The 12,754-nt window shown below is 41.1% G+C and overlaps 3 protein-coding genes across 3 annotated transcripts; all 3 read right to left on the bottom strand.

The window, feature by feature from the left end:
- Positions 1 to 86: 86 nt before the first annotated feature.
- On the bottom strand, positions 87 to 936 carry LOC121601548 (protein Malvolio-like). Its single transcript, XM_041930361.1, has 4 exons — positions 825 to 936; positions 592 to 747; positions 361 to 519; positions 87 to 176 (listed from the first exon to the last, which is right to left on the bottom strand). The coding sequence occupies exons 1-4, from the start codon at positions 846 to 848 to the stop codon at positions 132 to 134; spliced, it is 384 nt and encodes a 127-aa protein (XP_041786295.1). The 5' UTR covers positions 849 to 936; the 3' UTR covers positions 87 to 131.
- A 3,454-nt stretch (positions 937 to 4,390) lies between these two features.
- Positions 4,391 to 7,338, bottom strand: LOC121601540. Its single transcript, XM_041930353.1, is given in 3 exon segments — positions 4,391 to 4,927; positions 4,929 to 6,901; positions 6,993 to 7,338. Coding segments are annotated over 3 exon segments (2,856 nt in total).
- Positions 7,339 to 9,570: 2,232 nt separating this feature from the next.
- On the bottom strand, positions 9,571 to 11,302 carry LOC121601547 (protein Malvolio-like). The gene is made up of 6 exons (XM_041930360.1): positions 11,097 to 11,302; positions 10,845 to 11,040; positions 10,322 to 10,352; positions 10,134 to 10,249; positions 9,964 to 10,055; positions 9,571 to 9,880 (listed from the first exon to the last, which is right to left on the bottom strand). Exons 1-6 carry the CDS (start codon positions 11,178 to 11,180, stop codon positions 9,815 to 9,817), a joined length of 585 nt encoding a protein of 194 aa, XP_041786294.1. The 5' UTR covers positions 11,181 to 11,302; the 3' UTR covers positions 9,571 to 9,814.
- Positions 11,303 to 12,754: the final 1,452 nt, after the last annotated feature.

Genomic DNA, 12,754 nt, shown 5'->3' with positions numbered 1-12,754 from the left:
AACGATCACCAAGTTTACCTCCATAGCAAATTGTCCTGCGTATGTGCCAGTCATGGTAGAACTTTGTCCGGCTGCTAGTATACCAATAGCCCACACGTACATCGATAGTCCACCATAAAAACATCCAAGTACTAATCCGCCTTTATAAATGTTGATATCGGCTGTATAATTATTTGCTATAAATGCAGATATAATGTCATCCCCAAATGATGAATTACTGCAAGCGTCAATCTATAAAAGTTATTTGAAAACATTTTGGAACTGCATCATGTGGTGTGTACTAAATATCAGCTACTGCTTTTATTTTTTACGAAGTTTTAAAGCACTCGCTTTACGGAAGTTTAGTTGCAGTCTACTTACCACGTCTTGATTAGTCTTTCCATACACATCATGAGCGAAAACGGACACTACAAACACGTTAATGACAAAGGATACCGCAAGGGCAATCGATGCTTCTATAAAGTAATAACGATTTGCTTTTTTCACTTCCTTAACATCGTTTCGATTGATCGCACGAGACTTAAAAGAAAAAAAAAACTCTACAATTATTTCAAATCTTTGGTCGGGCTGCATTGAATGTATATTTTTTACCTTTACAAGCGCTGAATGTAAATATAAGTTGTGCGGCATGATAACGGCACCGATTATACCCACAGCCTGCAGCAGTGTACCGGGACGGTAATCAGAAGACCAAGGTAGGAACATTCCTTCAATTACACTGATTTGCGGTATATCAGTAACGATGTACTATGGCACAAAAAAATAATGTGATTTACGTTTTACGCCTGTTTCATTTTCTTTTATACGTATTGAAAAATGATTACCTGATAACCAAACGATACGGCCATTGTAGTGATCAAAAATCCAAAAAAATAGTTCCAGACGTCTCAGTTTGTACTTATCCAAAAACAAGAAGGAAAGTGTATCTAATACAGTTATCAAAACCCCTATGTACAATGGTATTCTAAAAAAACAAAAGTAGTTTGTTATTATTATTTTATTTTTGTTGACGCCTTACGGTAGGCAATGTGCATGGCACAATTAGAATTAGGACAACTAGGATAATTAGTACAGAAAGGATTAGATCGTAATTATAAATAAGAAGAATTAGAAGAGCAGTGAATTTGAAAGGGAATAAACAATAGCACTTCAAACCTCGGCGAGATAACAACCTTATTTACAACGATTGAGAAAGCGTCATTAATTTTATTAGTATCATTAGTTTATCGTTAGAAGTTTATAATTGTTGTTCTTCTCTTCTTCTTCGGCACTATAATTGTTGCCGGTCAAGGCCTGCCTGTGCCCACAAGTGAAGTGGGCTTGGCTTTCAGTGACTTTTTGTTACCATAGCAGAATAGTCAGTCCTACGTATGGGGGTACGGTCTATTCGGGCTTGAACTCATGACGGGCATGTTGTTCTTACAATTAAAACAAATAATAGAATGAGGAATTGTGTAGACGGGAAAAAATTTGGAAGAATGAGAGATTGATGTCGAATAATTGGTAAGGTTAGGTAAATCGATGACAGTGCTCCTAAAATGGATCAATCTGACCGTATAATGTACAATGCGAAATGCTAAGAAGGGGTTTATAGCGTAATACCCAGCGGAACAAAAGTGGAAAGCTTGGAGCAAAATAATCGTTTTTCTCCCTCTATCCTTTATACCGCGCTTGCTTGCACTCATGCGCAAGCGCTCGAATATACCACCACGCAAAAAATGAGACCCCAAATTCTGAGTGATTCAGGCCAAGGGGTATGACGAAGCTTGAGGAAGCTAGGAGAAACGCGCTGCGATGAGAGCTCGCATTCTGTTTTACACGCGCGCTTCACTAACACCAATACAAATACCGTGCTTTGACGAGCCGTCTGTGAATGTGTGTGTTTTCTTCCAGCGAGCTCAACAACTTGGAGCTGCTCGTCACATCGTGTTGTCTCGCTTACACTACAGCATCGAACCATCGCTCCGTATATCACCCCTCTTACACGTACAAAACCACCAGTACAGCGCGACGCTTTGCCGGAGATGGTTGTGCGCGTTTTGTTCTAAGTCCCGCGCGCAGTGTTTGTGTGCTTGTGCGCATTTCGTTCAAAGTCTCGTGCGCCGGTGTGTTTTGGTAAAGTGTGAAGTGAATAAACAATGTTCACAGACGCACATGCAGTGCGTGCATCAACAGGCAAGAATTTGCTGAACAGAGGCAACGCAGATTGTCGACAAGTTTCCCGCAGCCTGGCTCGACCCGGTACTTTACAGTATGACGCCATTCGTGAGTATGAAGGATTCTAAATGTGTTGTGAAAGTGTACTTTATGTTTCAATAAAGTGTTTAATGAAATAAAAAATGACCGTGTTTGTGTTTGTTGTTTGAATAAGTGCGTATTTGCGATCGTGTCTATGCATGAAAGAAAACGAGAAACGAAAGAAACAAATATCTTTGGATGTGTTGGTAGCATGATTGGAAAGAACACGAACACTTTGAGAACTGCTCAATGGGATTAGGTAGCAATGCGATCCTATTTACTGCTCTGACTATTTCCTTTCCCGTGCCTGTTCGTAGTGTAACTACTCTAACTACACCGTCTTTACCCGGATGTAAAGCAGTTATACGCCCCTTCGGCCAAACGGTAGGTGGAACGTTATCTTCCTTTACTATAACTAGCTGATTTATTTCTAGCTTGACCGGCGCATTGTTTGCGTGCCTTGCTCTGGCTTGCAGCTGCTGCAAATATTCCGGGTACCACCGGGACCAAATTCCTTGTAAATGCTTTTGCACTAATTGGTACTCTTTTAACCGTTTGGAAGAAAGCTTACTTAAATCAACCTCCGGTACTGCCTGCATACTACAACCTATCAGAAAATGAGCCGGGGTTAATGCTTCCAAATCAGTTGTTTCGTCGCATAACGGTACCAACGGGCGAGAATTAAGACATTGCTTGACTTGAGCTAAAATGGTAAGCATATGCTCCTGTGTAATGCTACTAACTCCTATTGTTTTTTGAAGGTGCTTTTTGGCCGATTTTACCGCCGCTTCCCAAAATCCCTCCTATCAGCCTCATCGATTTTCAGCATCTTATATATACGATGCAGTTCATGCGCTGCCCCCTTGAATGTTGTTGCATTATCTGAATGCAGTTCAGCAACCTTCCCTCTTCGCGCGACAAAACGACGTAATGCAGCCAAATTCCACTCAGTTCAGCGACGAATAAATACTCACTGCGAGATTTTCGGGCTCCCACTCACCGCAAAACGGTCTCTCAGGAATCAACTCACACACACGTTCGGCCTCCAATCAACCAAAACTTCTGCCGCAGTATGGTTAACTTGCTTGTGGTCCGGCGTGCATCTCCTGCTGATGGACCCTTTCTGCCAATAGCACTGACAGACGATGTGATGCTGCAAGGACTGTCGGATGCTTCGTTGCCTCCGGGATGTTGGCATTACCTAGCCGGCCACCGACACGTAACACACCCTGTGCGTCGATGTATCGGGACAACCACTTCAGCTTCGATCTCGCACTAACCTGCTTCCCTCGTTGTAGGTCGACCAGCTCTTCCGCGAACGACTCCTGTTGTGCTACCTGCCACAAACGCAGCTCGGCTTGCTGTAGCTCCACTGCTGTAAGCGGTGGAACGGAGTGCAGCAACGTCTTGATGTCCGCCTTTGTCTTAACGCGCTTGCACGATGATGCCTTGGTTGCCCTAAGCGTTGTGATGAACCGCAAGCAGAAACCCACGACTCTCCGTAACTTGCCATACCTTGAGTATTTGGCGAACAGTATCACAGTGCTAAAATCACACATCGTAGATGTAGTGACAATGTGGGAGACTGCCAGTCGCTCTTCGATGTCAACCTCGCCTTCCTTCATCGCCGGTTGATCATGGGGCCACTTCTCTTGTCCGTAGGACAACCAACTCGGCCCATGCCACCAACGTGAACACTGCACCAATTCTTCCGGATTCAGCCCGCGCGAGATGTCATCCGCTGGGTTATCAACTCCAGGAACATGACGCCAGCTGGAGATACGCGTTTCTTCCTTTATTTGTGCCACCCTGTTGGCCACAAATGGTTTCCAGCGACGCGGTGATGAGTTCAGCCAGTGCATTACTGTCATCGAATCTGTCCAACAGATAGCCGTAGCTGACACCTTGAGTGCAGAAACCACCTTCTGAAAAAGGTGTACTGCTAGCCGTGCTGCACACAACTCCAACCGGGCGATTGAGTTCGTATTTGCTAACGCTACCACCTTGGACTTGGCAGCTAGTAATCTGACCTGGATGCCTCTTGCGGATACTGCTCGTACATAACAGCATGCTCCATATGCTCCTTGTGAAGCATCAGCGAATGCATGTAGCTGCAGGTCTTCTGTGCCGGATTGTGAAACAACCGAGGCACTCATAATTCGCGTAGCGAGTACAATGTATTGTGCAGCTTTCTCCATTCCTCTTGAAGGTCAATTGGTAGTGATCGATCCCAATCTAGCGTTTTACCGTCTTGCTTCAACCCCCATAATCGCTGCAGAAACATTTTGGCAAGTATTACCGTTGGCCCTAGTAGGCCTAGGGGATCGAAGATTCTGGCCGTGTAAGACAAGACCAAACTTCGCGTAAGCTCTCGAGCTGGTGGTGGAAGGTCGACTCTGAATCGTAGCATGTCGTTAGACGGTTCCCAAACCCAGCCCAATGTTGAAATCGCTTGATCTTCTTGCCAGTGTAGAAGTGGTTTGATCGCTAGATCGTCGCTCGGAACTCCTTCAAGCGCTTCGGAGACATTCGATGCCCACTTCTTCAAGAGGAAACCTGCCGATTCAAGCATTTGCGAAATTTGCGTTCGCATTCCAACGGCCTCTACTACATCATCTGCTCCTGTCAACAAATCATCCACATAAAAATCATGTAGCACTGGGTCGACTGCCAAAGGGTATTGTTGTTTTGTGGTCGTGCGCAATTTGTTGTAGCGTTCGAGTGGCTAGAAATGGTGCTGTTGCGGTACCGTAGGTCACCGTTTGCAACTCATACGTGGAAATGGGATCGGAGGGACATTCACAGAAGCGTATGCGCAATAGATTTAGATCGTTTTCACAATGACGAATCTGCCGGTACATTTTCTCTACGTCTGCCACTATTGCGACAGCGTGTTTTCGAAAGCGTAGGATGATTGTAAGCAGATCATCCTGCACTGTTGGACCAATCAGCAGAGTATCGTTTAGCGAGTAGCCAGATGTTGTTTTGCAGGATGCATCAAAAACAACACGCACCTTGGTTGTTGTACTGGTCTCTTTGACTACCGCGTGATGTGGAATGTAGCAATGTGGTTTGTTGTCATCAACGGGTTCCGTGAGTTTGACCATGTGTCCCAACGACTCATACTCTCTCATAAATTTAATATATTCCCTTTCCATTTCAGGATTGGCCTTCAGTCGACGTTCTACACCCAGTAAACGACGATCTGCTATCTCTCTTGACAAACCCAGCGTTCTTTCTGGTTTGGGGCTTCGCGGCAAGGACACAATGTAGCGACCTTGTGCATTACGGCTCGTGGTAGCTACGTAATGTTTTTCGCACATGTCCTCCTCAATTGACAAGGCAGGATTCTCCATGATACTCTCAGCCTCCCAAAACCGCTGGAGCAAGCTTTCGATGGCACCTTCGTTGGCGGCCGTGTGACACAATCGTAGATTGGAGCCAGCAAGTTGGGAAGTATTCCCCGAGACCGCCCATCCAAACGCAGTTTCTATCAGCCATGGCCTTCCGTTACCCAGTGACTGTTTCCTTCCTGTGTGTATCTTCCAGAACGTGTTTCCACCGATTACAACATCGACCTTTCCCGGAACGTGGAAAGACGAGTCTGCCAACTGTACGTTCGGGATGTTCCATTTCGCAATATTTAAGGGAATTGTTGGAATTTCAGCCGACGGAGTCTTGAGCACTAGAAATTCCATTGACGAATGAAAGTCTTCTCCTAGCGATCGAACGGTCGCTGTGATGGAACCCTTCACGTGCTGTTTGATTTGCCCTATACCCGATACAGCAATGCTTACTTTGGGAAGCGGTGTCAACAGTCGATGGGCCATAGATTCGGAGATAAAGTTGCACATTGATCCGGAATCTAATAGTGCTCGTGCTGTATGTTTATTGCCGTGATCATCGACCAGTTGTAGTTGGACTGTTTCCAGCAGAACCACTTCATCATCCGACTGCGCAGCCATTGTGACAATTGGCGTTACGTGCAGCAAGGAGTGATGGCGTGCGTTGCACGTAGTGCATTTAAACGCGGAACGACAATCCCTCACATGGTGACTGCGATTGAGGCAGTTCCAACATAGTCGCTCACGGGTGGCTACTTCACGGCGTTGCTGTACGTCCTTTCGCAAGAATGCAGGACAATTGCGCAGATTGTGAAGCTCTGCACAACCCAAAACACACTGTTGAGCTGAAACATTCGGCGAAGCTCTCCTTGCAGTTGCAGCATTGCCCACAATTCTCGGCCTATGGTCGGATACCCTTCTGTTGCCGGCCACCATTCTCAAACTGCCGTCACTGTTATTGGAAAACTCGCGCGATGATTTTAATATTCGTACACGATCTTGCAAAAAGTGTACTAATTCCTTGTACTTATCTTTTTTATGTTGCGCTGAGTGGTTCTCCCATGCCAGAATGGTCGACGAATCCAGCTTCATCAGAAGCAGGTTGGCGAGTGGCATGTCCCAGGTGTCCACCGGTTCGTCGAGCTTCTTCAGACCGTTCACATGCCGCGTGAATTCATCGACGAGCAGCGCCAAATCGTCCACGTTGTCACAGCTCACTGCTGGCAGGTGATGAATCTTCCGATAGTACTCCCGGATCAGCGTACGCGGATTGTCGTACCGCTTCAGCAAGGCAGCCCACGTCACCTCGTAATTGTCTGCTGTCAACGTGGTGTGCTCAAAAAAGCAAACCAACCTCGCCCTTCAACGAGGACAGCAGATATTGCAGCTTCATTATGTTCGGTATCTCACTGGCACTGTCGATCATCGCCACAAATCGGTCACGGAACGTTAACCACTTGGTGGAATCGCCATCGAACGTAGGCAATTCGATTTTTGGAAGCCGCAAATTCACTGCACCTATTGAACTATTGAGCACTGAACTATTGAGTGTCGAGCTCGCTAATAGCATCGACTCATTCGACATATTTTGCGCGGCCGTAGGAGGTGGTTGCTTTCGTAGAAGAAAGCCCTTAACGCGACGATACCGTGTATCCATATCACACCGCTCACTTACACTCGCATCTGTGGCCTCCTCATCGAGTTCCATCACTTTTGCATTTGCCTGGTATTTCACACACTGGTATTTCACTGGCATTTTCCTCGATGTAGCCGATCGTAGACTGTTCGATACTTTTCACCAATTCGACCGCTTGATGCCTTTTCAGTTGCACCGATTTCAACTTCTTCTTCATTTTTATTTTAAAAATTGGCGCGAAAGTTCACTGACTTCGCACAGCTTGCACGAAAGTTGTACGCAACGACGATCACGATTGGCGCGAGCTTGATGCGCTGATGGTTGCTTACAAGGATGGCGGTTTTCGCAATGGTTCCAACGGTCGGCGTCACTTTTCTCACGAACTAGAATACGCACGCACGAAATGTTTCATCCACACGGAAAAAAAAAAACGAAACAAGAATCACAGCACACTAAAGTCAGATTTTCCCGTGATAGCGGGGCAACCCACGTTGTGGTTTGCGCAACACAACGGATAGCAAACGAATTAGTCCACGCTTTGGTTCACACCAACGGTCACGGAGTGCCGTTTTTCCAAAAATTAAGGCCACGTAGTGCCCGTACACAAATTTCACTGCACGTAGTGCTTCCTTTCACGATCCGGTTCGAAGGACCAAATGTAGAAAATTACACCGGGTGTGAAATTAGAGGAAAACTTGTGATATTTTGGGAATTAGAAAATAACGTGTAAGCGGTTGAACTTTCACTTTGCTAATGTGTATTCACTTGTCCATTTGAGTTCATTTGTACATGCTCTAATTCATTACATGGTTCATCTCATCTCATCTATTTCCCTGGTTATATTGTAGCCTTCAAGTGTTGTCTGTTTCTAATCCCGTTATCATAATCCCATAATTCATGCCATATAAAATTTAATTCAAATAAATATAAACATAGAAATTCAAACAGATCTAAAGTTTCGTCTTTCCGATTGCAATACAGATTCTGGACTTTTTGGCTACGCAGATGCAGATTGGGCGGAATGCAGAGTTGATCGGAAATCAAACAGCGGATACATATTTAAATTTTGTGGTGAACAATATCTTGGAGTTGTAGAAAACAGACCTGTGTTGCGGTTGATAAGAAGCAGAATTTATTTCGTTATCTGAAGCGTCACAAAATGAAATTTGGCTACAAAATTTGTTGAAAAATCTTGGAGAAGAACATTTAAAAATTATCATGTATGAAGATAATCAAAGCTGTTAGCAGATGTTAGAATCAGAGAAATATAGCAATCGGACGAAACACATTGATACTAGGTACCACTTTGCGAAACATTTGAAGAAACTCGGGATAGTGAAATTTGTGTATTGTCCGACTGAAGAAATGCTTGCTGACATGTTAACGAAACCAATATCGAGAATCCGCATCCAGACTCTGTGAGGATTGTGTGGTTTAGTATATTAATAAATTGTACAAAATAAATTGTTCCGTAATTTTCCGTAACCGTATTAATGAGTGATATTTGCATCAAGTTAGGATAGATAAGAACAATTTTACAACCCTATTTCCAAAAACAATAACAATAAACAAATAAACAATAAACAATAAACAATAAACAATAACAATAAACAATAAACAATAAACAATAACAATAAACAATAAACATAAACAATAAACAATAAACAATAAACACATAAACAATAAACAATAAAAAAAATAAAACAATAAACAATAAACAATAAAACAATAAACAATAAACAATAAACAATAAACAATAAACAATAAACAATAAACAAAATAAACAATAAACAAAAAACAATAAACAATAAACAATAAACAATAACAATAAACAATAACAATAAACAATAAACAATAAACAATAAACAATAAACAATAAACAATAAACAATAAACAATAAACAATAAACAATAAACAATAAACAATAAACAATAAACAATAAACAATAAACAATAAACAATAAACAATAAACAATAAACAATAAACAATAAAACAAACAATAAACAATAAACAATAAACAATAAACTTTAGTAGAGAAAGTTCTGGACTAACTGACGATGCCTAACACCCTGGATGAGCAGGATAACAGAAAAATAGGGTAGATCGAGATCGATGGGTAGTTGGACCAGCGGAATCCACATGAAGATGCATGTGAGCGTGTTGAAAGATACAGGTTTCCTCTTCACCTGTATTTCGTTATGCATTCATTTTTTGTCAGGCTACACAAGTAGCGTTTTGCCATCGTCGAAAATGTAGTTGAAAAAAAACATGCTCTCTCGTTTTGGCACACACGAAAGTTTTCCAATAACTTCCTTTTTGTTGATTGGGTAAAGAAAAACTACACTGGATGAATGATGGTAACGTAAAAGTATGTTTTATTTTATTAACAGTTTATAATTCAAAATTAATTTATTTCAATGAATAGCCCAATACGTTTTACTTTCAGTTGCTGTACATCCGTTATGAATCCACGAAAAAAGAAGAAACATTATCATAATTGTAACTACTTAGTCGCAACATCTCATATCAGTACGATTTCTAGTCACATCTAGTACATTCTCTGTATTGCAAAAAAACATTCCTTTATTATTACGCTTTACATTCCATTGCCATTCAGATTTGAAAACAAATGGCTATTATCCAAAACAAACCGCTTTATAACCTAAAAGAGAAAAAAATGTTTTTCTTTTTTTGTTCAGGAGGAAGTATATCTTATATAATATATCACGAAATAATGAAACTTACCCAATTTGAAGCTACTGCTTTATTTCCTAAATTTACCATCATATGCAATAGAAGATACAAATTAAAAGCTATGTAAAACATACCGAAAAAAACTGGAAAAAAACGCAAGAAATTTATCTGTGTCAATATGTCTGTGTTAAAGTTAAATCAGTAAAGCATTGATAACTTACCAACGCTAAAGATCATCAAAGGCGTTAAATTTACTTGCTCTAAATTGGCCACAATAAAATAAAGGTTTATACCAATAACAGTAAAACTGAGTGTGATAGAAATATTTTTTTCAAGTCTGCAAAACGGAAAGGTATAACAATATTTTTAAATCATAATTAACAACATAAGGTGTAATATATAAGCTTACCTGCCATTCACAAAGTCTTCTTTCATCAATGCTATTTAATATATAGAAAAGAGATAGCAATCATGAAGTACAGATATATTACATGGTCGTGACGGATAATCCGTAGTGAAATAGCGGAAAAAACAAAGTACGACTCCGTATTAAAATCGAATTTGATTCTGCAACGAAGATACAGAGTACGATTGTGTCCGATTGGGTCCGATCTAGACTCTTCCGTGACCAGTCTCTCCCTCCCCCAATATTTATGTCATAAAAAAATTCTCGTACGTGCTCAATCGACGTTTTATCGTGGACTCGATGAGTCCGAACGATTCCGGCCAATTCCGACCGATTCCAGACGAGTACATCCCATTCCGGAATCAAATCCTTCTGTGATGCATGCCCAACCCTCTCCCCACTTAATTGTTAGAGTCACTTCGAATTGGATCAATCCGACTAAGCTCGGAATTGGATCAATCCGACTCTTAAAAAACTGACCCATAATTATTACATATTTGGAAATATTATTCATAAAACAACATACCTACACTTGAAGAAAAGGCGACTGTAGGTATCGCAGCGAATGGAAGCTGTAAAGCCATCACGGCATTCAATATATCGTTCATTTTAGTTAAATCTTCCAATCTACTGAAGAAAGCAACATAAAACGCAGGCATAATTGCCACTGTTCTGGTGAACAATACACGTTTCCAACGTGCCCATTGCAGGTTAAGAAAACCCTGTAAGATAATGTTGTGTTAGATTAATAAATTCTTTGAACGATCACCAAGTTTACCTCCATAGCAAATTGTCCTGCGTATGTGCCAGTCATGGTAGAACTTTGTCCGGCTGCTAGTATACCAATAGCCCACACGTACATCGATAGTCACACATAAAAACATCCAAGTACTAATCCGCCTTTATAAATGTTGATATCGGCTGTATAATTATTTGCTATAAATGCAGATATAATGTCATCCCCAAATGATGAATTACTGCAAGCGTCATATCTAAAAAGTTATTTGAAAACATTTGGAACTGCATCATGTGGTGTGTACTAAATTATCAGCTACTGTTTTATTTTTACGAAGTTTTAAAGCACTCGCTTTACGGAAGTTTAGTTGCAGTCTACTTACCACGTCTTGATTAGTCTTTCCATACATCATGAGCGAAAACGGACAATACAAACACAGTTAATGACAAAGGATACAGCAAGGGCAATCGATGCTTCTATAAGTAATAACGATTTGCTTTTTTCACCTTCTTAAATCGTTTCGATTGATCGCACGAGACTTAAAAGAAAAAAAAAACTCTACAATTATTTCAAATCTTTGGTCGGGCTGCATTGAATGTATATTTTTTACCTTTACAAGCGATGAATGTAAATATAAGTTGTGCGGCATGATAACGGCACCGATTATACCACAGCCTGCAGCAGTGTACCGGGACGGTAATCAGAGACCAAGGTAGGAACATTCCTTCAATTACACTGATTTGCGGTATATCAGTAACGATGTACTATGGCACAAAAAAAAATATGTGATTTACGTTTTACGCTGTTTTCATTTTCTTTTATACGTATTGAAAAATGATACCTGATAACCAAACGATACGGCCATTGTAGTGATCAAAAATCCAAAAAATAGTTCCAGACGTCTCAGTTTGTACTTATCCAAAAACAAGAAGGAAAGTGTATCTAATACAGTTATCAAAACCCCGATGTACAATGGTATTCTAAAAAAACAAAAGTAGTTTGTTATTATTATTTTATTTTTGGACGCCTTACGGTAGGCAATGTGCATGGCAACAATTAGAATTAGGACAACTAGGATAATTAGTACAGAAAGGATTAGATCGAATTATAAATAAGAAGAATTAGAAGAGCAGTGAATTTGAAAGGGAATAAACAATAGCAATTCAAACCTCGGCGAGATAACAACCTATTTACAACGATGAGAAAGCGTCATTAATTTATTAGTATCATTAGTTTATCGTTAGAAGTTTATAATGTTGTTCTTCTCTTTTCTCGGCACTATAATTGTTGCCGGTCAAGGCCTGCCTGTGCCCACAAGTGAAGTGGGCTTGGCTTTCAGTGACTTTTTGTTACCATAGCAGAATAGTCAGTCCTACGTATGGGGGTACGGTCTATTCGGGGCTTGAACTCATGACGGGCATGTTGTTTTACAATTAAAACACAAAATAATAGAATGAGGAATGGTGTAGAACGGGAAAAAATTTGGAAGAAAGAGAGATTGATGTCGAATAATTGGTAAGGTTAGGTAAATCGAGACAGTGCTCCTAAAAATGGATCAATCTGACCGTATAATGTACAATGCGAAATGCTAAGAAGGGGTTTATAGCGTAAATACCAGCGGAACAAAAAGTGGAAAGCTGGAGCAAAATAATCGTTTTTCTCCTCTATCCTTTATACCGCGCTTGCTTGCACTCATGCGC

The sequence above is a fragment of the Anopheles merus genome, unplaced genomic scaffold (genome assembly GCF_017562075.2).
Source record: "Anopheles merus strain MAF unplaced genomic scaffold, AmerM5.1 LNR4000116, whole genome shotgun sequence".
Classification (NCBI taxonomy): Eukaryota; Metazoa; Arthropoda; class Insecta; order Diptera; family Culicidae; genus Anopheles; species Anopheles merus.
Note: the sequence above shows the minus strand (reverse complement) of the source record. Positions and strands in the feature narration are given on the sequence as shown.